This window comes from Struthio camelus, chromosome 1 (assembly GCF_040807025.1).
Source record: "Struthio camelus isolate bStrCam1 chromosome 1, bStrCam1.hap1, whole genome shotgun sequence".
Lineage (NCBI taxonomy): Eukaryota > Metazoa > Chordata > Aves > Struthioniformes > Struthionidae > Struthio > Struthio camelus.
The window spans coordinates 50303889-50331533 of record NC_090942.1 but is presented as its reverse complement, the minus strand read 5'-3'; the positions used below and the strand labels follow the sequence as shown (position 1 = coordinate 50331533).

At 36.3% G+C, this 27645-nt stretch overlaps 1 protein-coding gene across 1 annotated transcript; it reads left to right on the top strand.

Moving 5' to 3' along the window:
• Positions 1-1467: 1467 nt before the first annotated feature.
• Positions 1468-27249, top strand: EPYC (epiphycan). Its single transcript, XM_009674561.2, has 7 exons — positions 1468-1505; positions 3713-3893; positions 16474-16627; positions 20789-20947; positions 22621-22823; positions 24740-24835; positions 26352-27249. The coding sequence occupies exons 2-7, from the start codon at positions 3726-3728 to the stop codon at positions 26520-26522; spliced, it is 951 nt and encodes a 316-aa protein (XP_009672856.1). The 5' UTR covers positions 1468-1505; positions 3713-3725; the 3' UTR covers positions 26523-27249.
• Positions 27250-27645: the final 396 nt, after the last annotated feature.

Below are 27645 nucleotides of genomic sequence, written 5' to 3'. Positions count from 1 at the left end.
TACTTATTTATAAAGTATTGATGTGGAGATTGCATAAGGGGAAGAGAATCAGATTTGCTTAGCACACATTGCACATCGCAGTCCTCTACTTGAATCTTATATTCCTCCATAGATAAGTATTGGATTCCAGGTTTTCCTGATGTTAATATACGAAATTGTCAGTATTTGGGGATAGATTTAATTGAAGAGCTGGAAGAATGATGAAAAAGTGCTGAGGAATGATTGTATAAAAAAACTTTTATAAGAAATGCCAGTAATAAAAAGATAATGACAGAACCAAGTGGAAGAAAATACCATCAATATGAAAAAGAGATAGCCTGACTTCTGCTAACATTGTAAAAACTATTTCTACTGTAATAAAGTGCATGCTACTACAGTGGATATCTTTCATCTTTCATTTGCAATATTTGGTAGCAGTTCATATCTGTTAAGTAAGTAGCATTTTCCCCTTAGAAGGAAAACATTCTGGAAAGAGTATACCCTATGAACTTTTTTCCATAAGTATTTAAGAGGGAAAAAAGAGAAAAAAAAGCAAGCAGTACATCTAAATACATAGTAGACAGTACCACTAGCAGATTGAAATTCAGTAAACACTATCACAAACAATGACCCACAAAATAGAAATGTTTAGGTTCATGTCAGGAAAAATATTCAATATGTAATCCAGTTTGCTCAGGTCTTGATTTTGGAAGTAGGTAAATACGCATCTCTAGATCATTAGAGGACAAAAGATCGTTTCCAGAAGGCAGTGTAGAATGTTATTTTGACTATTTTCAATGACAGCTGCAAAATGTATGTCTGCTAGGTAACAAAAGACTTCAATTATCTTGTGGTAAATCTGGAGGAACTCAGCCAGCTTTACTGGAATTACTGCATGTTCATGCAAGGTAAATCAAAAATTGTCCCAAAGTTTTTTCACATGGATTTTGGATGGATTGTGTTATCATTTGCTTGCTTTTCTTTTTACTGTCATGTTATCCTGTTTATCAGTTACATCTGCTTATTGAAATAGTAATAAAATAATGATAAATATCTATACTTCTTCTAGGCATTTTATTGCAGAGGTCTGCATTAAAATATTCCATCTATCCCTGAGTGATGATTATGCATTGCATATATGTTCTGTGCTGTCACTGTTACTGTAGAAACTGTAATGGATGGACTCTAAAATTAAAACTATTTCCCCTTTTTGGTCAGTAGGTTATGAGGTTATTGATAGAATCAGTAAGAGATTTGAGTGGAACAGTAAACAAGCTGTGACCTGTGAAATAAATGCCATTTGCTTACAATAAACCTTTGTTTGACCTTGCTCAAATTTGATGCAGCAAAATTAATATGAAGGTGTTTAGAGATGAAGAAACGCCCTGGGCTGTGGTCTTCAGTTGAGGATAGAAGTTGTACCACCTCCCACAGCCCCAGAATGCCACTGCCATTGGTCAGGGTCTAATAGCACTGGCTCTGCATTCTGAGCAACTCTTTGCCATTTGAGAGATTGGAAGCAAAAGGTAAGCTTTGGTACTTCTTTCTTAGACCAGTTAATCGGATTCTTAAGGCTGGAAATATTTTTATAATATTTGTTTTATTTTATCATGCAAAATACTGATTCAAAGGCTGCAAACTGAGGAAATTATTTATTTTTCCCTGGATATGTCTTAGTTCCTTCCTGTGAGAGGAGTACTTAATCTTCATCAAAATATTTGATCTTACAGCAACTGCAGATGCCAATATCATTACAGCATGTTCCAATATATTACACATAAGGAAAGTACAGAGACATGCAAACTCTGCAAGTTAGCACAGATACTGTAAGCATAGTTTAAGGGAAGCATTTTCACACACACACACACACACACACACACACACACACACACATATATATATATATATATATATATATTCATATTGTTGCTAAATTTGTCTATATATACAAAATGAAGTACTATTAAAGCCCCATAATCTTTAAAAACTTTTATATCTAGGCAATGTAAAACTTATTTTTAATAATCAAAACCTGCAAATTTTAAATAATGTTGAATAATGAGTAATTTTATGTTCATGAATTGTTTATTCAGAGAAAAAAATTACACCTGATGTTAGTATATGTTCGTATTACATTTGGGGTTAATACATAATATCCTTCATAGCTGGATCATTTGAGATAAATGACAAGCCAAAGAAAAGCAAGACTAGGAGCAGTCCTGTCAAAAATAGGCATCAGAAATTATAAACACAGAAAAAAACAAACTCCGGTATACTTCAGTATATTTCAGAGACTGGTTGCATCTTATTTTTTTGTAATGAAGCAGAAAACCTTTAGTAATCTTGGAAGTTAATACTGAAAGGTGCAATTCAACTAAGTCTGCTCAAAGACAAGCCAATGTGACTCTAGGTTCTCCCAGCAGCAGCTGAAAAGTCTTTTTGAATAAAGCAAATGAGGGAAAAATGAATGCCTTGTGTTGCTGACCATCCTCAGAGGAATTTCATATCCTAATGCCTAAACCAGCTTCATAAAGACCTCCTTTCAGGAAGCTAACATTCAGCTCGTTTCTCAGTACACACATTCAAAAAACATTTCTTGCATTTCTTAATCTATTTTAAGTAGCTACAGTTTAAAAATGTAATATTTGTGTGTATTATGGCATCACATCAGGTGAACAATTTATTAGGCTTATGCACTGCTCATTATCACTGTCTGTGCTTTTGGTGAAATAAGTGGGAGCTGTAGCTAAATCAAGGTATAAGTGAAGAATTCTGAATAGAGCTTTGTGTCAGGCAGCTCATAGGATAATAGTGAATTCACCCCTTACAAGGGAGAGGGAATGAATGAATGCTAATATTCAAGTCTAGTGTGAATTTGCTACTATTTTACTAAAATATGGAACTTTTAAATTGGTGATGATTTGATTTTACAATTCAGTTCTCCAAGTAGGGAGAACAGGTGACTGGACTATGACAGCACTTCACACTACTTCAAAAAATGGTGTTGACTGGATAAAGAAAGAATGCAGAATGCAGAATACTGTCATTCATAGCGCTGTGGAAGACATAAATTGCTTTTTATTTTTCCCCTAGAACTTTGCAGAACTGATATTTCAAATATTCCACACTTTTTGACCAGTTAAAATGACACATTCTGGCTAAAAAGCTAGTGGGTGAACAAGTACTTTGATTTAGCTCATCTAGGAAAAGCGAGGAAAAAGGTCCTAGTATTTTCTAGTTCTGGTTTTTGGTGGTGAAGGAGAAAGATCAAATTACATTATCGGACATTTCAAAAGACGATTTATTGTGATATGCACAAAAACGTAGTAATGTAGCCTTTGGTTAGCTTCTCAAAATACCCTCTCTAATGGTGCAGTTGAAATAGGCACAGTGAGACAAAAAGGGATAAACATCAAGATATGTTCCCCTTTCAGATCTTTTCTCACTGAGGCCAGTTTGTTTTCATATCGTCCTGAAATAGTAAAATTCAATAGGTTCTTCCTAAATTGAGCTAAATGTTAGTGGGGCCAAAGCAGGCTGCAGAAATTCTCTGGTCTGGGGACTCTTCAAGAAATAAAATGGAATAAACTGTTCAGCCATCAGGAATCAACAGAGTTTACCCATCAGAACCATTATTGCATGCGTGGAGGTACGATATTTATGAGATTAAACTTTCATAGATTCTTTACAATTACCAGATTACCCACATTTTGTTCCTTTTCCTCCCTTTCAGAAAAGAAGGCAGAATGAAGACCTTTGTAAATATTTTTCTGGGATTTTTTATCTTTGAGTCTATTGGTGCTGCACCCATCGCTGATACAGTAATTTATGCTTCTGAGTTCTCTGACATACCACTTGGCGAGCTGCCCCAACCGTTTGTCTATGCTGAAAACGAGCAGTCTGACCAGTTAGAGGTAATCAGAACTTTATTGATTCATTTATTCATCTGTTTACCAAAGTGCACAATTGCAGTAGCTATCAATGAGCTTTTGGAGGCCATGAAAACGTTTATTACACAAGTCCATTCTTGTGGTTGTTATTGCCTTTGGTTAATCAACAGTTTTCTGTGCTAATAATACACTGTACCTGATGCATATTTTCCTCTGCTCTTCAAATATGGCCAAAATATTTTCTGAATTTCTTTTTTCAGTTCTAACCTTTAAGAGTGCAGGCAGAAACTATTATGCTTCTCCCAGCTCTCCTCGCTTTGACATAAGCTATGTTGAAGATTCTCCTGGTGATTTATCTGTTTGGACAAGGGACTGAGGCATTTGGGATAGGACACCTAGGATTCCCCATGAAATGAAGTAGTGCAATGCTGTTCCCTGAGTTTCTCTCTTATAATAATAGATACGTTAAATACAAGCCTTTCAAGCCATAAATGCTAGTGGTTATTACTACTATTAGGAAAGAAGACAGAAAGAAGGAAAAAAGAAAAAGAAGAGCACAGGAAGTGAAAAATGAGAATGGAAGAAGGATCACTTAATTATCAAATTAATTTTAATTTGACTTTACTGCTAAATACAGGCAAAATTTCCATGAAGGTGATATATGCATGGCACAGGATTCATGACTGAATGTGAAGAGAATGGTCATCATAGAAGACTGACAAATGTCACATTTAAACAATAATTTTTTTTCACTATTAAATTTTTAGCTCTTTAGTGCTAGTTCAGTGCTTTCTCATATATTATAGTATACAATACATGAAAATTTGTTTCTTTTAGTGATTCATAATTGCAGTAAGAGAGACAGTAACCAGTTTTTCATAAAGGTGAGATCAACATTGAGCAGCAGGCTGGAAATCAAAGGACAAATAGAAACAATCTGAGAATAAATATAGATCAAAACCAAAGAACTGAAGAGAAAAAAAAATATCTGAAAATTTGTACTAGGATCTGAACCTTATAGTTAGGAGGAAAACCATTTTCTTATCTAAGGATCAAGAAGAATCTTGCCCTAAAGAAATGATTTTGTTTTTGCCTACTTCCCTATGCCATGCAGAAATAAAGCTCTTTACACACTCATGCATCTGAGCTTTCCTCCCTGAGAACGTCGCCATTGCCTTCACCCATTGAATATCCGTGCTGTCTTTACCTCACACTGATTAATAAGTTACACTTCCAATGTAACACTTCCAGTGTTTTTCTTTGCTTCTAAAAATGAAATCATATCAGTCCTATGTTGATGGCTTCCTGTACTGGAAGTCTCTGTGCAAAGCTCTCAAAGCTAAGCATTACCATTGATTATTTTGTATGTGTCCTGCCATGGAGATCTTCTAATCTGAATAATAGATTTCTTAGTAATACACTCAATGCCAGGTGTGACTCCCCTGTGCTGTGCTCTTTCTGTGAGATCCCATGACACTGAAAGATCCCCCTTTCCAAGTTTCTGCAGTGGAAGACAAAGATAAGACAAGACTCCTGTGTCTTTTTTTATTTTTTTTTAATCTAAAAGGAACCACAGACCAAAAAGCTTTTCTATTTTCTCTTGTAGAGCTCCTTTCCAGAGCAGCATTGTCTCCCATTACTGAGCTGTTCAGCCAGTCATCTTAAAATTCTTCAAGTGAGAGTCATCCATCAGACTAGTTGGAAGGAATGTTACTTTATAGATGAACAGACCTCCCTGTGAGAGCCATTTTTTCCCAGACCTTTAGCCAAAATCTTTGTTTGCTTACATTCCTTTTACCATGTACAACCCAAAAGAAGCCCAAGTATTCACAGTTCCTCAAAAACCAGGAGAGCGCAGAGTGGTCGGTGTTGTAGAAATCAAGTAGCTTTTATAGATTTGCCTAAGTCAGTAATAAAACTTATCTGTTAGACATTCCACTTTGAACAATATTGCCATCACTCAGGTTTTAAATAAAATAAATTGTTCTCAATCACTATTACTACTTTCCTCCCTGAAATCCTGTTATCATAAAGATGTGAACTACACAAGTGGCTCTATGTGTAAAACCCACTATTTATACAAGGTCACAGGTTAGTTTTTATTATGCATAGCTTAAATGATGAGCAGTACCGCAGAGACCCAGACAAACAGCAGACCTTCATTCGATCCAGCTAGTCTGCAATAACTCTTTAGAGGCCTGATTTCTATTTACTTTTAAAGATCTCTGCATCATGTCTTAGCTTTCTGAAATAGTGGAGAAAACTGAAATAACATTTTCTGTCATTGCTGTCTTCAATTTAAGATTTTAAAATTCAGTTAAGTGTAAGTATAAATCATCTGAGTATAAAACATTTTTTGACTCTTAGGAAAAGGGAAAACTTTTCCAAGCTTGTATTTCCAACTGATTTTTAGTGGTTCTAGGAGACAGGATAATTCTAATGAACTACTCCTGTTGAGTTCAATTGGAGTTAGGCACCTATGTACTCAAGGAATTGAGCCAAAGTGTCTGTATCAGTTACGTCCTTTTCAGAACCCAGTGGGTCCTGTAATTAGTCACTGAATGCATAACCACCAAAAGGAGAAAAGACCTAAAGGTACTTAAAGAGGAATTCCTCCCACTCATCTCATCTGGCTAAAATTATGTTTGCATCCTAAGACAAATCGTCTAAAATAAGTGGGATGAATTACACTGTTGGAATACCTGTCTTGCTCAAATAGCTTTAGAGGGACCATAGGCACCTACCTCGGACTGAGAACTGAAATTTTAGCTTAGTAAAGTTAACTAAGAAGGAATCCAAGTTCATGAGTTCCTTCAAGTTCATGAGTTCCTTTCTATTTCTCATGCTCTGGAAATTTTCCTTTTTGAAATATGTATGCCAAAAATGAAAATAAAGTTTATGTGTGTCTACACACACACACACACACACACACACTTCAGTGGCTTGTGAGCAGTTTTCTGCAAATGTCTTTACCCAGGCAATGGCTATTGATATTTTTCCACATGAAACCTATCTGGGTCTATTTTTCTCATAAGTTTTAGAGCATCTTTAATGGTTGAAAAAGTGATATAATGGAAATCTGAGGTGTTCCAGCACTGCCTGCTAACACTGACAGATCTATTTAATTTCTTACAGTGTTTTCATTGTATACAATATATTCATGTGGAACTCATTTTTAATGTAAAGGTTTTGCAAGGGAAAAGTACTCATTGCCGTGAATTACTTAGGAGAATTGTACTGAGTCTTGAATCAAAGCTATGCATCATCACTGACTAGATGGGTCAGATTTGAGAAAAGAAAGGTGAGGTTTCCAGGTTCCCAGGTTAGTGAAATGTGGAAGTCTTAGCTAAGGCTTTGCATCCAAAGGACAATTGTTACTGAAAAAAAAAAAAAAAAACCTTAAGTAATTCATCACTCAGAATGAAAATTTATATTTTTAAAGAGACTTTAAAGAGAATAGTATTAACCGCAGATAGTGGGAAAATGGCAATGCAACAGAAAGCTTGTAATCAAGGAAGAAATTTTGAGGTCCTAAAGGAGAAAGAGACTACAAAGGAGTGTCACTGAAAGGCTGCCTACAAACTTTGTGTTGGATTTATCTTCTGAAACTAACAGTTACAACAGTATAAATATGAACTGCTGTATCACCCCTTTTCCTCACAGTAAATTTTGTTCTTATTTTCAATGAATATTTATATCATGGCAGTGTCCAGAGGTCCCAGTCAAAACTGGGACTTCATTGTTCCAACTACTCTGCAAACATATATGAAGACAAAGTTCCTTCCTTAAAATGGATACAATCAAGCTAGACTGTCAAAGGCATTCATTGTATGAGTAAGCTTCTCACTGATAAATAGAAAGCTCAGAGTTTTTCCCTCTTTGAAATTAAAACTTTAAAACTTTATTTGGATAGTATGTGAAAAAATAGATTGTGGAAACGGATTCCTACATACACTAGCTGCTGAAGCCTAATAAAATTCTATTGCAAACTTCTGATTACAGTGCCTATTTAAGCAAAATCAGTCCATTTCCCTTAGTTAGGAAAGAACTTAAATTACAAAAAAAAAAAGTCAATGAAAGGAAACTGATACCAGAAAAATATTTTCTCCAATGAAACAGGCTATCAGTGAGGCTGCAAAGCAAGGAACTGTCCTAGCACTGAGTAAGCAACAAAAAATGCAGGGGGTTTAACACAGATTGGGCTGGGTCTGGACACAGCATAGGTGAGCTGGGAAGTATGGATCCTCAAAATAATCAAAAATAAGCACTGTAAAAGCATAATATTTCATGCTGCACTAGCTTGTTGAGATTTGAATCAAGTTAGTATCGGAATATTTAGATGCCTGAACAAAGCCCAGAACCTGAGACATACAGACACACACATACAACAGCAGTGATGCTATGTCTGCATATGTACGCACAGGTGCAGACATAGCATCGCTGCTGATACCATAGCACATATTAAGTTGGATCTTAGTTGTGCAAGAACTCCCTCTCACATCTTCAGAGCTGAGGGAGTCTTAGGCTGCTGACTATACCTGTATAGCAGGCATCTGATTAAAAAGGATCAAGATGGATATGCAATGACTTTAGTGAACACATCATATGCACTTTTAAATTTTAGGCACTTAAAATTTTTTTTGGATTTGTAGAACTAATGTGGAAGTCAGAAGCTACGCAGCTGATAGGAGAATTAAATTTGTCATCTGGAGCTTTATCCCAATATAAGAAAATGCCTACTCTTTTTTGGAAGGCTTTGACTATAGCTCTTGCATTCACTCAGCTATTCAGAACTGTTCATATGCTTTTATACCAATGTCTCCACAAAAGGTAAACATTTCTCTGGATTAAAAAGTAGTCATGCAATATCTGAGTGATGTTCCAAATATTTTATCAAACAGCAAAAGCAAAGAGAAAAAATAGCACAAGGCAAAAAGGAAGGATTTGAAATAGCATGCTATTCCCTAAGTCCAGTAGAACAGTCATATCAGAGGTAGTCTCACCCACTTAGCCTGAAATGTTATAATGACTAAATTTACTGGCAAAACTTTCTTAAGTACCGAAGTACTAAGTATCATAGTACACTCTGATACTGGGCATGGCATTAGTTACCTGAATGTCATGGCTGAACTGAGTAACTGCATCCTTCCTCCTGCCTCAGACTGAGTGGGATTCTCAAAGTAAGTGTCCTGGTCTAAGGCACTTAAATTCATCAAGCTGGGGCTCAGTGCTTAAACACATCTATCACTCTCTTTGAAATTCCTGTGACAGAGGGGACAGATATGTCACTTTACATGTCATGAAATAATGGTTAGATTACTTGCTGAAGGACTGGAACAGTTGATTCAGTTTTCTTCTCAGTCTGACGTATTCAGAGACATAGTTCCCATCTCCCAGGAGAGGCATCTAACCACCAAATTCAAGGTTGATCCATGACAGGAGAAGGTTTCATTCCTTCTATTAGGTCTGGATATTGTGCAGGCAAGCATATAAATGCCAGAAGGAGAGAAGAAAACAGCGAAAATGACTCTGTAGCTGACGGAGTAGGAGGTAGAGAGGCCACAGTCTAGCTGTGCTCACTTCAGACTTACTCTAAGAATGCCAGGAAAGTGCTGGCATGTCTTTTTAACTGCGAAAACTCTATAGTGACATTATATAAATCTTACAGTAGATGCTTGCTATCTTGAGTTCCCCGATAACTTAAGCAAACCTTTCTCCAGACTTCCAGCCTTATTGCTTCTTCCAAATAGAAGTAATATGCATCATCCCTACCGATATGGGATGTGACACAAAGATACAGATATTTTATAAAATTACCAACAATTGTTGGTAACTGCACATATACATACTCACCAATGGCTATACATTATTTTCAGAATACTGACAAGCCTAATAATATGTTTAGCTTCTACGCTTCTATCTCATTTGAAAACCATTTAACTTATGACAATTTTAGAATCAGTCAAAAGAGGATTCAGACTTCAAAACATTTCCCTGTGCTTAGACCCCCAGATCATGGTCCACACAGCTGGGAAAGCAGAGTGCTCCGGTTCTGAGCCCTGCTCTGAGTCATTTCTATCTTTGTTCATATTCAATGACTATCTAACGTATAGGACATAAATCATCCTTTGAAAAGGTCCCAGGCCTCAGTTGTCTTTGTATTATGCTGCAGAATCAGGTTTCCTTTGGCTTGTTCTCCTTGTCCTGCCATTATTTGCCCCTTTGGATGCACCGTTGCTTTGTTTCAACATCTCATCCAAACTCTCCTCTGGCCCTTATTTGGGGATTAGGATACCTCCTGGAACAGATATGCTTGGGTGCCACCCTCCTCAGGCTAATGGTCTATATTTCGGCTCTCTTGCTTCTTGGATGGATGGAGAACAAGTGCCTTTGTTTTCATCTAGACTCAAATGGAGTACAGAATAGATGTGTAAATTTAGCAGATGGGTTCTCCGAACTATTTAGATGCAGGAATGCCTCATTCCCTGATATACAGGGAAAATAGATAGCCTTAGATGCAAGACAGGTAGCTTAATAAACACTTCTGAACTCGGACAGTTGTATATCCCACATGAAATTTCTGCCTGTGAAGATACACCCAAACTAGCAGAAAACTTTCTGGTCCTGGCACTGTAGCAGCTGCGAGCACTGTATCTGTATCACTGTGGGTCACATGCATGTACCAGTTTGGACTGAATCAGCTGAAACATCTCTGCACTGTGAGATGCAGAAATGAGGGGAAGAGCAGGTCTGAGACCACACTTTGGCCTTGATTTCTTGCAGAAATGTGGCCTCTATGTGGACTCCCTTATAGCCAAAGGTGGATGGACAGGCACCTCAGGAAGCTAATTCACAACATATATAGGCTGAATCATCATCAGGAGCTAACTATCTGCCTCCACTGACTACACAGGGAGCCTAAGGAGTCTAAGCACATTCAGCTCCACCAATGAGCAACCTGCCTAGACTACATGACCAAGTGCGCATGAGGCAGTGAGCTCTTCTTTACAGAGAGCTCTAGGACTCAAACTAAGGCAGCTTCTTGACACTTGGTAATGTTCCTGGTAGACAGTTTGCTCTTCTAAGTGATCTCCAACTATGTTTAACTGGTTGTGTAATTCACTTTTCGCCTTGGATCAGCAAGAGTTGTAGCCTAATGGAGAGATCTTCTTAAGCTTCTCACTAGCTGTGAGTAGTTTTGTTTTTTTGCCTCCTAACAGTGCAAAGGCCCTGTTCTGATTTCAAAAACTGGCATAATATCTCTCTTCAAAATATTATTTTCCTTGTAAAACTTTATCATTTATCATTGTTCTCAAGAAAAAGGCCTGCTGTAGGCTGACTTAAACTTTACACAGCTCTCAAACCAAAATGTTAGAAATAAAATCTGTAATTTAAAGTACAATGGTGGAATGAGAGTTTGACTTCATTTACCCTGATGAAAATTCAGATTACCTCCATTTATATGGACTTTATCCATTCTCAGACAACAGAATTGGTAAGTGAAATCCCTGTAGAAGTGCTGTGCAGCATGAGTATTTTTACTCAACTAAAATCAGATATGACACAAAGAAACTTGCTTTTGATACCAGAAATTTTAACAAACTCTGTGGTGAAGGTGATAAAAAGACTACTTGTGTTTCTTAATAAAGTTGTATTAAAAGAATATCAGAATCTACCTAAGTTTTCCAAGGTAGAAGCCACAGATATTAATTTCTAAAGGAGTGAGTTACAGTTGTAGAGCTCTGTAACAGAAATATTAGGATTGGTCAAAATGAAGTATGAAGGGAAATGTGTGTGTGTGTGTGTGTGTGTGTGTGTGTGTGTGTGTGTGTGTAAGCCCCAGCAGAAACAATACAATAATTTTAAAAAAAGGGGGTGGGGATAAAGGGTTACAGGAATGGCATGCATTGATAATGAAGGACACTATACCCAACCAGAACTCTGGTCCCAGCAGCAAAACTGAGGAATGTGTTGCTTATGCCAAAAACAAAGCGCCTGTGCTCTGAAATTATTACAGCATAGATGACTTCTCAGTGAAAGACCCTGCATCCAACCATGAGCAGACAGGACACAAGGTTGTAACATAACATATATAACATTTCTTTCTGTGGTATTCATCATGAAAACAAGCTTATTCAGAAGGAGGAAATGGGCAGCAACCTGGCCTAAGATTTATGGAGGCTGGAGCATCCATGACTCTGAGGCAAAAGACTACCCCAAAACAGCTGATGCCTCCTAAAGAATATAAAATATCAGTCCGTAGTTTTCATTGCCACTCAAGAAAATGAACACCAGAGGTGTGATAAGGAGTCAATAGCTTGTATCCCTTGTGCTCTGTGCCGAACACAAGTCATCCTATCCTGGCCAGACCACTTGGGCACACGTCTAGGCAATTGAAAGTACTTGGGTAAAAATGTGTGAATGATTAAAACCTATGATAAAATGAGTGTGAGTAGGTAAAATCAATTCTCCAACATTTCGCACTGAATTTTATTATACTACTTTCCCCACACAACTTATTGTTTATATAATTCTGTACAAGCATATGACAACTTATCTGAGCTGCAGAATTTGTATTCTAAACAGTTATTTCATTAACACACAATTTCCTTCAGGTTCCCTGGTTTACAAATTAATTTATTTTTAAGATAGCATAGAAGGAGAAAAGAAGACCTTAAATGCAAAGAAAAAGAAACAATTATGAGCCACTTTTGGAAAGGAAATGAAACCAAAATCCTTTTCCATAATTAGACATTTTCCTGTAAAAAGAAAGCTTTGGTAGTTTCAGAACAGCTGTGGGGGAATTGGTTTCTTTTGACAGACAAATCTGTGGTACAAGTGTCCCTTCACATTTATAATGTTTCTTTTTAAGTTGCAAACTTCTGTTTGATTTTTAAAGCAAAGTTTCTGTAGTAAAAGAAGCATTGAGACAGTGGACTCTGTGCATTCAAAGTTATTGTATGCAATATATCAACTTTGATATTAAAGGCTACCAAAATCTTTTAGACATAAAACAATCAACATCTACCACTGGAATGAAACCACCTCAGAAGTAAAATGTGGCAACTGCTGATCTTCCAGCCTTATTCCTTGCTGCCTTAAACCTCTTTATCTCCTGTGTTTTATTACATTGTATAGATTATGTGAATTCATGGTCCTCACACAGGTTCCTGTATTCTGTACTCCTCCTCTGCTGACTGCTATCCTGTAGGCACTCTGTCTTCTTAAGTTTTTTTCCACAGGTCAGATTTTTTCTAATTTTTTTCACAGATTTTTTCTAATCTTAAAAACCCTTACATTTGTCTCACCTCCTTTTTCTCTGTCAATGGAGAGAGACAAGTACCTAAAAGAAGCATGTCTGATACATGGGAGGAGCTGTTTTCCAGAGATTCCCTTCTCTCTCCATTGGCAGTGAAAGGAGGCCGGCTTCAGTTAGATGCCTAGCCCATGGATGGCTAAAGATAGGTGAGTTAAATCTTACCAGTTGCATTTCATTGCTTATCAATATGTTTTGATTCTGTGTTTTTAATTTTCATTGCTTCCTGATCTCTAAGCTGGCCATCCACATTGGCAAATGTTGTCTCTCTGTATAAATCTTTGAAAAGATATTACTCTGCTTATTACTCTGCTTATACTTTGTAGCAGCTAATATTCTATATGGGTATTCTCTCTTTTGTCTCAATTGATTTCAAAGGCAGAGTAGGGTAACTATGAACCTCATAGGTGGCTAAAGGTAGGTAACTTGATTCCTTTTCACTGTTTTCTCATGCCATGTATTTTATCTGGCTGTGGAAGACTGACTGTGCTTTGAAGACTTGCATATGTTGGCTAAAAGAAACATGTTTTATTGCATTTCTTTACAATATCCTTCCTGCTTTGCAATATTTTGAAAAATATATTGTTTCGAGTATCAGATGCAATACAAAAAAAAAAATTCAGAGAATAATATCATTAAATGATATAGAAACATTTTTGTCTCAATTTTTAAAAAAAGTATATGTTGCCAAAACCAAACAAACATCTGGAAGACAAAGGACCATTCTGTACTGTATATAGCCTAAGAAACATCTTTCTCTTGTTACAATTGTGCATGATCTATCAAATATGTAAAAGAGAGAAAGCTGCCTGGATCAGATGACTGAAAATATGAAACAGACTTTTACCTCTAGGTTACTGGCCAAATCCATCCTATGTATAGCAAGCAAATATTGCTCATGTTTTGGGACTGACACGCACCTGCATCAGTGAACTCCTGCTCAGTTTCCAGTGTAAAAATGGCTACATCATAAAAATCATCATAATAACTGGTGCAGCAGACTAAGTAGATATTGATGCTCACTGCTTGGAATAGTTTCTCTAGAAGCCAGATTCAGCACCTTGTTAAAGAAAAAGTATGGGGAGGCTTTCAATTGTGTGTCCCTAAAAGCAAATAATATCCTGTTATAAAAGAGTGAGAGATGACAGTCTAGTAATTATCTTCTGATTTCCTTTATTGGGTAGAAAACAAAACTACTAGAAGTTCATATCTCTGCCTTCGTACCCAACAACTGCAGTGATTAACCAACATAGAGCACCTGAACAACAAAAAGCAAAGTGTAGAGCAAATTACTAAATCCAAGCTAATAAAGTAAGCCTTCACATATTCAGAGATGTGCTTGGCAGTCAGTGTAGATGACCCAAATCCCATGACAAGGGTAAGGAGCATTATCTTAGATCTGAAGCACGTTTACCCTGTCTCCTGAAAATAGTCTTCTCCAGAACAAACTTTTCAGTAGAACTTCAACAAAAAACATGTACATGAAGCTCTTAATAGGTCTCAAAATTTCTTTGGATTTCGAAGTTCTAAAGTTCAGGACAGGGACTTTTAGTTGATTTCCATAAAACTGGTGAAGGACTAGAAAGCATGTGCAAATATTTTAGTGCAGTACTACCCTAGGTCAATAAAAGTCTGGAATGTGTCTCTCCCTCTAGGCTTCCTCCATTCAGAGAACATCTGTCCCCATTTCCTTTGATCTCAAAGTCTTCTTTTGATTTGTCCCCAAGTCCATTCCTGGTTAAGCTGTCTTACTGTCAGTGCTGCAGGTGGGAACATTGTGTGTTTTTCTGCGCAAAGTGAAAAGATTCATCCTTAGTCTTATTTACACCAACGGTTTATTCAGTGAGTTCAGCTGAAGTTCTTTTTGCTCACCTGATCACCATTCATTTTACAAAGTTATGATCCGACTAACTCTATCAGGGTATACTTAATCTTCAAACTCTATTTAAAGTAATAGTATCTATGGCTTATTCCAGTATAATTAAAGAATATACAAAGAACCTTACAAATGTCCAGTCAAAGTCTGAGTTTGTGAGGTTCAGAGTACTCTGTGAGGTTTTACATTGCTTCCATATTCTCTGTCTTCAGTGCAACTAAGTAATACAAAATATTTGGACCTATGGCCACTATCTAACTTAAACCAAATTCCTTCTGTGCAAAGAGTAGGTTTTAGATGGTCATTGAAAATGTTCCCGGGAAGTCCAGGATCATGATGCATAGTACTGCTAGTAATGTTATATAGTTACAATATGTGATCCAGAGAGCCTGTTATAAAGTGTAAAGTATTTGCTCCCAAAGTTGTGAAATACATATATATATGGAGAGAAAGAGAGAGAATGTCATCCAGGAATAATAAAATAAAACTAAACTCTGCTGGCTGAACATTGTATAATTAAGCTAAGAGCTCACATAAGAAGTAGAATATAGGAAAAGACAAGTGTCTCATGTTAGTTCCTTTAACTTGCATAGTCTACATAAACAGTCTGTTTTAAAAAATCCTAACTACCTGCCCAGTCCAGATGCAATCTACTTCCTTTCTGTACCTTTTACAACTGGATTTTATGGGCACAAACGTGAGAGACTTCAACAACCAGTTCCCCACTAGAACAACAAAGTGAGCAGTAAATAGGGACCAGGTCAACTGAAAAACTAGGTATTCAATAGTTTTATGATGTTGCTGTGCTAGAAGGGTGCAGTGGAGGAAAATCTTTTATAAAGCTTAACAGTCTCAGTGCCTTCCCACTGCGGAGAAAGGTACTGTTCTAAAAATCCTACCGCTAAGGATGCCTTAGATAAACGAGGAATGTTAACTGCACCCCACTACATCTGGAGGGGTGGATGTATTATTTAACAATTAAACAGCACCCCAGGTGTGCAAAGTACTATAAGGACAGTCATTCATTGTCCTGGATGGGGAAAAAAAAATAGAAACATGGGGTAATCAAGATGTAGTGGTAAAGTAACTTGCTGGTTTAATTTTAAATAAATGTGGAAAAAACATTTGATTAGTACAACTCGTCATTAATGAAGTATATGCGGTGTGCATTCCTGTGTGTATACAATAAAACATTTAAACAATCTGAGAGAAAAATGAATAAACCTGTTGGAGTTTCATAAATTATTTTTATACAGTCAAAATTAGTTATAGGTGCCAGATAAAATGCAGCTACAGCACTAAGTTTCAGAACACATGTGACCTCTAGTGGTAGAAAATGAAGCACGGCTAGAGGAACAGAGGCCGGTGGATATAAACAGTAACATTTCCTGTACCCTCTTAATTTTCCTCAGGCAGAGATTGGGACGGCTCTACCCTCTATAACTCAAGAGAGTTATTCTTCTGCGCCATTGACAGAAGAACCTGAGGAAGAAGCATCAACACCAAAATTAATCGATGGCTCTTCAGCACAAGGGTCTGGTGTTCTTGGACCCCAAACTCACGACGGTTAGTAGAGAAGAGAAACTGCTGAGTGAGCCCGCTTTGCCTGCTTATGAATCTGTACCTCTCTTAATAAATTTCTGTCACGTCTATCATGAATGCTCTGAGGTCAGACAGGCACCTAGTCAAAATGTTTCCACAATATTTTACAACAAGAATGGCTGCGCACAGAGATTTTTTCAAAGAAAAATTTTACTTCTTCAACATTGCCAATAGTTGGCAAATGCTACCACTACATTTTTCTTATATAGATTTCAATATCATTATCAGATATCTTCATTTTATAATAATTTGTTACATGATTTTAATAAATGGGTTCATAAAAACATAATTAAAATGTTGAAGACCTTTTGACCACGAACATTAGAAACTTAGGAAACTAATGAAATGGAAAAAAAATAGAAATGTCCTATGAAGCTGATTTTCTGTTCTTCTGACTAGCTCTAGTCCAATATAAGCTTCCCACATCTCAAAAGGAAGTTAAAATTCTAAAACACAATTATCCTTCTACCCCACAAACGTCACTATGCTAATAATTAACATTTGCTAGCAGCTACTTCAAATTCTGGAGTTGAAGCTCACTAGAGTTATCCACTGCTGTGATGAGTCTCTGTGTTGTGTGGCAATTAATATATAACAACAGGAAGAACTTGAAGAGTATTTTTACTACTTTTAGCAGCATAACTGAGTGCTGTGGAAGACAAATGAAAAAAAGGAGTTTGTGCTTCCAAGTTTGTGAAGAGAAATGAATCATTCCTAGTCTTGTTTTTATACATATTGCTACAGAGCCTTGACCAAATAGAAAAATATAATGATGTCAAAACAAATAAAAATGGGAGTGAGAACTTCCCAGGACAGTTCTGAAAAACCCATGCAATTTCATTTAATTTTGAAAACCATAAGATGTTTCAAAGCATTTCACATAAATATAACATATTATGAATTCTTTATCTGTCAACCTTTTACAGCACTGAATGCAAAACAGCTAGTGTGTGGACTAAAGAGCTGGATCGGAGACTCAAGACTGTAACATACCAAATCAGACTTTTTTATGTCTTCATGTTGTTTTCAGCAACATATTTTCATGTCAGATGTTGCTGCTGTTCTTGGCTTGTTACTGGCTAAAAGACTGCAAGACTCAGAAACGCCAAGCCAAGTTCATTTTTCTTGTTGACGTTTGTGTGAACCCTTCCCATATTCCTGTGCTTTTTCAGCCTATACCAGCCAAAGGTGACAAGCAACACTCCTCCAAGATCAGAAAAGGGACAGAAGCAGAAACTCTCTTGCTGCTCTATGTTGCAATATTTTGTAAAAAGGCAGACATCCTGAACTCTACATTCACTTAGGCCTAAATTTGTTGGAATGGTTCAAGGTGTGGAAATTTATTTTCTTCCTGTGTCAGGCCTGCTCCCTGGAGCTAATTTAAAAAAAAACCTTTAAAGGAATTTAAGGAAAGTACAGGAAAAGTCTCATCTCTCCAGAAATGTTTTTCCCTGGATGCCCAAGTAGTGATTCACAAAAAAAGAGTACTCTGGTCACTGGCTTTTTAGTCTTGCCTTAAAACACACTACATATATAGCCTGCCACTGGAGGACTGTCCTCCAGCTAGTTACTGCTGCCTGTTGGTAACTGGCATTTTTACACAGATTAAGGCAAATCTACTATATAGCCACAATTGCCTAGGCAAACAGCCACATCAGAGAGAGAAGGAAAAAAAAAAAAAAAGGAAAAGGATAAAAAGTTCGACTACGAGAAAAACACATTTTATATCCATGAATCATGCTACTATTTAATTAAACTAACCAGAACACGCAACTAGTCATCTCTTAGAAGCAGAAGAAAAATCTAGCATGAAATAGGAAAGTACTTCCATGGCACTAAAAGATGAGACACAGATATGCTGATTTCTACCCTTAATCAAAGAAAAAAATGCGTCAAAAGACAACGCACATTGAAACTAATGACATTTCCTACTCAAGACAGCGTTTGGACCATCTAGTCAATGTCACAACTCTCACGTAAGTTGAATAGTATCATCATAGGAATGATATTGTGTGAAGACAGGGAAATCACTTCTCTATCTTCACACAATTTTATAAGTGAGATGGAGTGGCTTGCTTTTTTATTTTCACAAACTTCTGGTGGTAGCCAAGTGTTCTTGTTTTTTTAACTCATAGCTTTCAACCTATTTTAGCTCAGAGGGATAGAAAGAGAGATTATTCCTGATGTTGAATTTCTGATTCAGAAAACCTAATTAAAAACAATGCAAAGGAAATTGCGATTCTGTCTCCACAGCTCTGTATAAAAATATCATTTCCTCACAAATTATTCAGAAGTAGTATTTATAGAGCTAAACTTAGGAAACCATAATGAGTTTCAGAATCATCATATCTGAATGCTTAAGGTGGAATAGCAGCTACAAAGGTCAGCATAATTATGGCCTTCCACACTAATAAGAAGTAATTAATTTATTAATTCCTTTCTCCTAAGAAAGTTACTAACGAGAATTTATTGTTTCTTTTGTCACTGTAGCTCTTACCACTACTTACTTTATCTGTGATATTTCTTTTTCAAAAAATTTTGCAGTAAATATGTTGATGTATTTCCTTCCACACCTCACATAGACACATTCATACGTTATTCTTTGATTGATTGACTCTTTAATACAATTTAACTGTGGAAGAAAGGAGTTATACAGCTACAGGCATCACTGAATATTATGTAGGGATTGTACACTGACAACCCATACAAAAAGTGGGAAAATGAAATACTGAACCTATATCTAATTCTTCTAATCAAACAGTAAAAAAGACTGTTTTACTGACACATGTTGTATACATAAATCTGGATTGTGACTATTTAAGAAGACATGAAAATCAAAGTTAATTTGCTAATGCCATTAAAACTTAACACCTTCGCTCTCCTTGGAGTGTTACAGTGAGCTACAGCCCCTGAGGACAAACAGTATAAAACTAAGTATCACTATCTACTTTTCAGGTTAGTTTTATAAAAGAAGATCTGCATCGTTGAATGCTTGGGAGGGATTTCAATTAAACATAGCTACAAAATCGAACACACCAACAATGGCATTAGTGGACCTTTGTACCATCTATAATTGTTACACTGCTTAAGCTTAAGATCAAATTGTGAGAGTGCATTCACGAACCACACTACTGTATATAAATAGTTTTTACTATTTGCATGGTTTCTCTTAAGTAGTTCACATCAACTCCCATGAATTCCTGCATAATACAGACTGTGAGGTCTGCTTGTTCTTTTTTTCTTTAAGAAGTGTGAGAGTGAAGAGAGTCTAAGAAGTGAAAGAGGAATCAAGGCCATGCTATCACACTAGCTCCACATAGGAAGGTGGTGCTGGGAAATTCTCACCTGAAGTTCAATGCTGATCACTCCTATTAAAATAAAAAAAAAAAAGTACAAATTGAAACAGGTGCAGATAAAGGCTAGTGAGCCCATCAGGTGGCATCTATCTAACTTAGAGAACAAGGCTGGTATTTGAACAACTGAGTATGAGCTGTCCATGAAGAAAATTAGGCTGAGTATTGGAAGTTGATGTCTAACTATCACAGCATTTCTCAAGTCTTTTAAAAAGCATTTGTGCACTTCTTGACTTCTTTGTGTGTTACCCTCAGTTGCTGGCAGTTCAGTTCCTCCGCACAGAAGAGTGGGATACATCTAAAATTATGTTCCCCTACTTACAGGAAACTGAATTGCCAGCAACTAAAGGTAGTTAACTGATCCCTGATTAGAGTAATCTCTTACAGTCAGTCATTACCACCAGATGTCATTTCCCCATCGAGATGGAAGCAAATAGTTGCCAGCTTAGGGGGATACTGAATTTGTCTGGCTCCTGCCAACTAATATTCTATTGTTATAGTCTGAGAAACACTGTACTAGAACAAGTAAGTTGAACAACCTTCTAAAAAAACATAGGCAGAAAAAAGTAACCAGTTTTACGAAAGAATTTAATCACTTTGTCAGTACAAGTGTATGATACGGTGATCAAAACAGAAGGGGAGTGAACTCGATCATCTACAAAGTCCTACCATTCTGTGCTTTGCCAAGCGTTTTGTGATAGCAATTTATGTATTCTTTTTGTGTGTTTTTTTTCATACAAAACTAACTTTTTTCCTTTAAATTCTTTCGTAGGCCTTCCAACTTGTCTTTTGTGTACATGCCTAGGGACCACAGTCTACTGTGATGATCGTGAACTTGCTGCTGTTCCACCATTGCCTAAGAAAACCATGTACTTCTACTCCCGCTACAATAGAATCAGAAGGATCAACAGGAATGACTTTGCTAACTTGAGTATGGATGATAGCATTGATGCAATTATGCTTAATTTCTATTATTCTGGTTTATACTAATCTAAGGCATAGTGATTCACTCTATATAATGTTTGTGTATAATCCCAGTAGGATTATACACATAAATGAACATGGAAAAATTCTTTGCTGCTTTTGAAGATAAAGGTCAGTAGTTTGAATATAGCTTCCCAGAAAAATTTTAGAATTAGTAAAAACAAAGATTGTTTTTGCTGCTACTTATAATTAATATTAGGAGATTAAAAAAAATCATAGAATATTTGCAGCATTTTAGAAAGCACTCTCTGTCTAAACAAGACAGGTAGATGTATATTCAAATATTAGCAAAGTTAGCAGAGTATCTGGGTGAAAGGACTTTTACATTTATATAAATACATTGTCATTGGTTTACTCTAGAATTATCTAGGGAAATCTTAAGTAAATTGAAAGGAGGAAAATATTTCCAGAAACATTTTCTAATCCTAAATCGTTCATGGCTTAAACCAGCCAGAATTGGAAGTGGCTTGGGGACATTGTCTTTTCTATTTTTGTGTTTCCTACTTGAGATTCCTCAAAGATGTCTAATTTTTAGAAAGTATTAACCATCTCACTGTTTTAATAGGAACTACTCTACAGGCCATTCTAAAAATGAAACCACATTCTTTGTTTTGTATTTCAGACCTAACTTTATGTAGTTAATGCTTACTGATTTAATGATAAAAAGTATAGGACACTTTAAAAGGTACCCATACGATCTCATTTGAAATAGGCTATTGTGAAAAGTACATGCAAGATCCTATCTGAATATTATGAGCAGTTTGAGTCAGCTGCAACCAAACTGGAATCAGTGCAAAGAAAGACTACTATGATAGATCAATGAAACTGAAAGATTCTCTCATGAAAGAAAACAACCAGGAGCTAGGTTGCTCAGCCTAGTAAGATGAAGACGGGGAAGGGACACGATTGTCATATATAAACAAAACAAAGAGAATAAACATTAAAGAGGGAGAAAAGTTATTTAAGACAAAATAAACTGATGGTAAAGTAATAAAACAAAATAAACTGACCATGAAAAATGTTTTGGGTGGAAATTAGAAGTAAGACACTAATGCACTTGAAATTAATGCACGCTAATGCACTGATATTCATACACTATTCTCTTTTCTAAAAATAAGTTTCATTTTGTTTTTTTTGATTGGAAAGATGAGTATAATAAAACAAAAAGTCAATGTATCCAATTTCTTACATTATACTTCAGTAGGGCAACGTTGACAGTAAAGAAATACGTAGGATAAGTTTTCTAGAGAATATATCTAATTCTCTTTGACTGTTATTTTCCCAAGGGAAACGAATTTAAAATATTCCCAGAATACATACAAATTATAAAATCTTTGAGTTTGAAATCTTTCACTGAAAGATGTATAAGAATAAACAAGAATAGAGGGGGAGATGTTTCCCTTCCTTAGAAACAAGAATAGAGGGGGAGATGTTTCCCTTCCATTCAAATGTGGATTATTGCACTAAATAAAAAGAGACAGCTATCACACAGGGAGCTAGGAATAGATTTGATGATTGAAGACTCTTCACTTGTAATTTAAATAAACTATTCACCTTTTTATTTTTTAAAACTTTCAAGAAATACCTCTTGACATGCTACTGTATCAAATTTCTCCGCAGGCAATTTAAAGAGGATCGATTTGACTGCAAACTTTATATCAGAGATCCATGAAGATGCCTTCCGGAGACTGCCCCAACTCCAGGAGCTTGTGCTCCGTGAAAACAGAATAAGGCAACTCCCTGAGTTACCATCCACTTTGACACTCATCGATGTTAGTAACAACAGGCTTGGTCGCAGGGGAATACGTAATGAGGCATTTAAAGTAAGTCTGGGTTTGATGGAAAAATCTTTTCTTCCTCTCTCCAAACTAAACTAAGATGTGGTCAGAAGAGCAGCCAAGTGTTCGTTTATACTTAGTCATTAAGGTTACAGTCACTACAACTGTGCTGGCTGCCAGGAAGGCTATAAAGATAGTGCTCCTCCGTCTTCCTCTATCAGCTGGATAATGAGAACACCATTTCTTCTTTGGCACAAAGATTCACACGAGGCAGCACACTATGGCACGCTGTAGCTATGCACCAGCTGCTGCTCACATTACTAGAAATACTCAGGAGGACAGACTTCAGAGAGCTGCTTGATCTCTCCTTACAAGTAGGCAGGAGGGACTTCTAAAAGGCAAAGTTATGGATGCCCTTTCTTCACGTCCACTCTGCCATGTAGCTATGTGGGAACTTTCTAAGGTATGCATTAAATGTATATACTTTCTTCCCACCTTGAACATCAAGAAGCCTGGAACCTCTGAATGACCATCCTTCCTCAAAAGTTCTGCTGGGAGAAGTAGTCATGTGCTGCCCCTAACTGCATATGAAATCTCAAGTCATTAGTCTGTGTTGGAAACATTAAATAGAATATAGATTAGATTCATACGTTAGATCTGATTCATATGCACTATTCAATTGCCTCTAAGAAGCTAGTTATAACCCATTGTCTCTGAATTCCTCCTTTGGAAGATAGCTTAGTAATGAGGCAACTGGTGGCAGTAACTGAACTAGAAGCTTTTTCCTAGACCAGCATAAAGTGAGTGTTGGTGATGGGAAGGATGGGAAAAAAAATCAGCCTCCCAAATTTACACTCGGCCTACCACCTTTTTCTTCTGCACTCTCCTAATTTTAGCCAAGAGAGGTCTCGATCCTGATTTTCCGTATTTTCCAAACACTTTCACCCTGATATCTCAAAGAATTTTTTCAACAGGAATTGAACTACAACACTCAGAGAAGTAGGTACTATAATAACTTTTGTATGTGGAAAAGGGGAAAAATCAGATCATTCTACTGAGCTTTATCTACCTGGCCAAGTTTATATGTTATTATTGTTATAGCTATCTGTGACTGCAAGGAGAGAAAGGGAGGGTTGGATAGTGGTATAGAGAGACACTCAGGGTTTCTGAGGGGTTAAATAGGATAGATTTAATAAAGAATTCACACTCCAAACTTCACAGGGAGCCCCGAGAACCACACGGAGGGGTTACTGATGGGAGGTTGCTGGACATATGGGTTGGATGCACAGGCAGGACTCAAGTTATTGTATTATAAGGGCCCCTTAATTCTACTAGAACTATTTCCTTACCTCAGCTGTGCTAACCTTGAGTAGCTAGCAGCTACGAAGCAGCTAGACATTGTTGACAAAACAGAATACGCATATCCGGCCTTGATAGGGATTCAGTCAGTGTGTAGAGAGCACACTCCGAGACTGTTATCACATACTCTGCCCATCACCTGACTCCTCATCAGATTTTCTGCAGGTGTTCTCACTACACTGTCAGATCAATCTGCATCTTCCACCATGCCAAGGGAGTTCATGGTTTACCTTTTCAAAAGGATATCAGAGATTATTTTTGGCTTAGATACAGGAAGTCTTTCCACGTAACAGTTTGGACATTTTTTGCTTTACAACAACATCACTGAAATGAAGGCTTTAGTTAAATACATTTCAAAGACACTTTCCCCTTATTTTAATCCATACAGCTGATCTCTAACAGTAATAGGCCTCAGCCTGTGTAAGTGAAAGTCTATGGTTATCTTCCAATTTCTGCCTTTTCATCCACACCATGCTGAAACAAAATGAGTCAGTACCCAATGTTGCTTATTGCAGTGATGGATTTCAGAATTACTTGCTAGACTTTCAAAAATTTCTAACATGCATACATTTCTTTCCCTGCTTTTCTCCTTCATCCTCCAGGATCTGCATGAACTGCAATATCTTTACATCACTGACAATAACCTGGATCACATTCCATTGCCACTGCCTGAGAGTCTCCAAGTTCTTCATCTCCAGGTAGGCTACAAAACCAATGGCTCTGTGTATCATTTTAAAATAGTAAGTAAAATTGGAAAGGCTAACTATTATCTTCTGCTTTGTTTCTTCTATTTATCCAAAAGTCTCCTCACCTGGACTAAATAAATTGTTGGAAACATACAAATGACTAATGATTGCAATATTTGAAAAAAGTAAAATTTAGCTCAGCTGAACATTAATTATTAGAATTTGCAATATAATATTTTTTCAAACATAAAATACTGCATTTATTGTTAGTACAAGCCAAAGTCAGGTTCACAGCAGGCAAGAGCAACATCGGTCTATACCCGTCAAAGTGACTTCAAAAACAGAAATCACTCATATATTGCTCATACAAATCCTTCAGCAGGATTCCTTTTAAATACCCAAATAAAGCTACTTTACATATTGCTTGTATCAATATCCAGTGTAATTCATTTTCCTAATACAGGTCATTCCCAATTGTTAACATTTTTTCATTCAGACTCTTCCATTTGTGTTAGAACATACTATTCATCATCTTTCTATATTCCTATCTTTTGTAATTCCTATTTTCTCTGCCTTTGTTTCTGGTTTCTTCCTTTTACCCTGTTTCATCTCTGCTTCTTTGTCTACTCTCTCACCAATGCCTTCCATTATCAGAAGATATTTTTGTTTATTAAACAGTGCAGAAAAAAATACTTTGAAAAAATGATGTACCATCTTCAGTAAATCTACAGAAATATTCTACCGGTTAGCTGACTATTGTTTTCACCTTGCTATGCCTATAAAATGAATAGTCAGCACTATATGTTACAGATCAATAAAGCTAGAGAGCTGGATTTTTTTCTGTACCAATTTCTGAGCAGCAAAGTAAAGTAAGAAAGGAAGAATTTTCAGATTGCCATCATTTCAGGGCCATTTAAGAACATTTTTTGGTCATTTTTTAGTCCCAATTTCCAGACAGTCTTGGGTCTTAGCACTTAATCATTGAAAATGCTTCATTTCACAAAGAAAAGCTCAGTGAAGATAAAGTATATAAGAGGTACTTACATCAAAGAAATAAATTCTGAGGTATTCAACTTTCCCTGTATATTTACAGCTATGGGCTGGAGTAATGTGAGGGGGCCTGAGGAAAAGTTATGTGTCACATATCAAATTCCAGATTTATAGCTTTGCAGGTTGAAGCATATCAAGCTGTCAGGATGATAATTTTGGTTCTATGATTTTTGGACTAGCCCATGATGGCTTCAACAAGAGTTAACTAAGATTGGTCAATTCCATCCCTGGACTCAGAATTGCTCTACTCTTTTACCAGGTTCCTCCTGCAAAGACTGTTTCTGCTACACAGTTTGAGTTATTTTACTCTGAAGCTTTACACTGGCTGAGAGACTCCCCCTACTTGGGAGACTTCTCAGCTGGCCACTTACAGCCACAATCCGGCTTCTTGAGCTCAAACTAATATCTCTCAGGGCCTTTAGAGATTAAAAATTTATTTTCAAGAAACTATCCTGATATTCTGCGTTTTCTTTTTTAGAACAACAACATTCAAGAGATGCATGAAGATACTTTCTGCAAAATGAAAGATTTTAATTATGTCCGTAGGGCCCTTGAAGACGTCAGACTGGATGGTAATCCCATTAACTTGAGCAAAACACCTTATGCATACATGTGTCTACCCCGTTTGCCAGTTGGTAACCTCATCTAAGTTTTGGCAGAATCCAATACTGCCATATGCCATGAGAATCTTTAAAGACAAATGCTTAAGTCATTGCTGCATTAAGCAAGATGCATGTTTTTTTCACATCTCATTAATTTGGGAAATATTTATATTAATAATGAAATTGATTAATCAGATACAAAGAATAATATGCTAAAAGACAAACCCATTAGCTACCCAAATATAAGTTGCAGAGTAATTCAATATGAAGAAAAATATATTACTACCACAACTGCTCTGAAGGTAATAGAAGATCAGTGAAAATCCATAATTTTATGATTAATCAGTTGATTTAATTCAGGAATTCTAAAGTTAAATAATTTTATGTGTTAAAACTTAATTATAATACAGTGAATAAATAAATAAATAAAATATATAATTCAACATCTATTCTCTTTTCATTTAATTAAATATTTTACTCTCTGAGACAGGCGTATTTTTCTACTTCTTGCCTAAAATATCCATTTGTTTTGGAAAAGTAATAACAGTATTTGAAAAAGCATGTTTTCTTTAGAAAACATGGAATCTTTGTTTGACTCAAAAAAAGATGTAAAGATTAAACTTGTATCAGTTAAATAAATAAAGTACATATAAAGTATTTATCAATGCTTTTGCATTGGTCTTCATAACATTGATGAGACCCAAAGCTGTTTTCTTTATCTTTGATAACCTAGCCCACTATTTTACTTGGCTAATAAATATCTCATGTCAAATTATCTATTTGAGAAATACTGAACTTTATTCTGCACAGGAAAAACTCCCCTTGAGATATTTCCACAATCACATAAAATACTCTAGTTCAATATATTAAGGGCTAGTGTCCAGAGACCCAGGTCACAATGAAAACAAATATCCTTGAGGAGTCATGGCTAGGTCTTCAATTATTTGTAACTGTTTCACTGACCTTTTCTGCTTTGCTTATCAGTTAAAGTGTAGGAAGTTCTCTCTAACTAGTTTGAACAATTCTCCCTCTTTTGTGGGGAGCTTTAATACATTTTTATAGGGAAACAATTGAAAGAAATGACCCACTGGATAAAATGGAGCTATTTATTAATTCCACCCTACAATTAAGAGAAGGAAATAACACCTGCACATCTTTGGTGACAGAAGG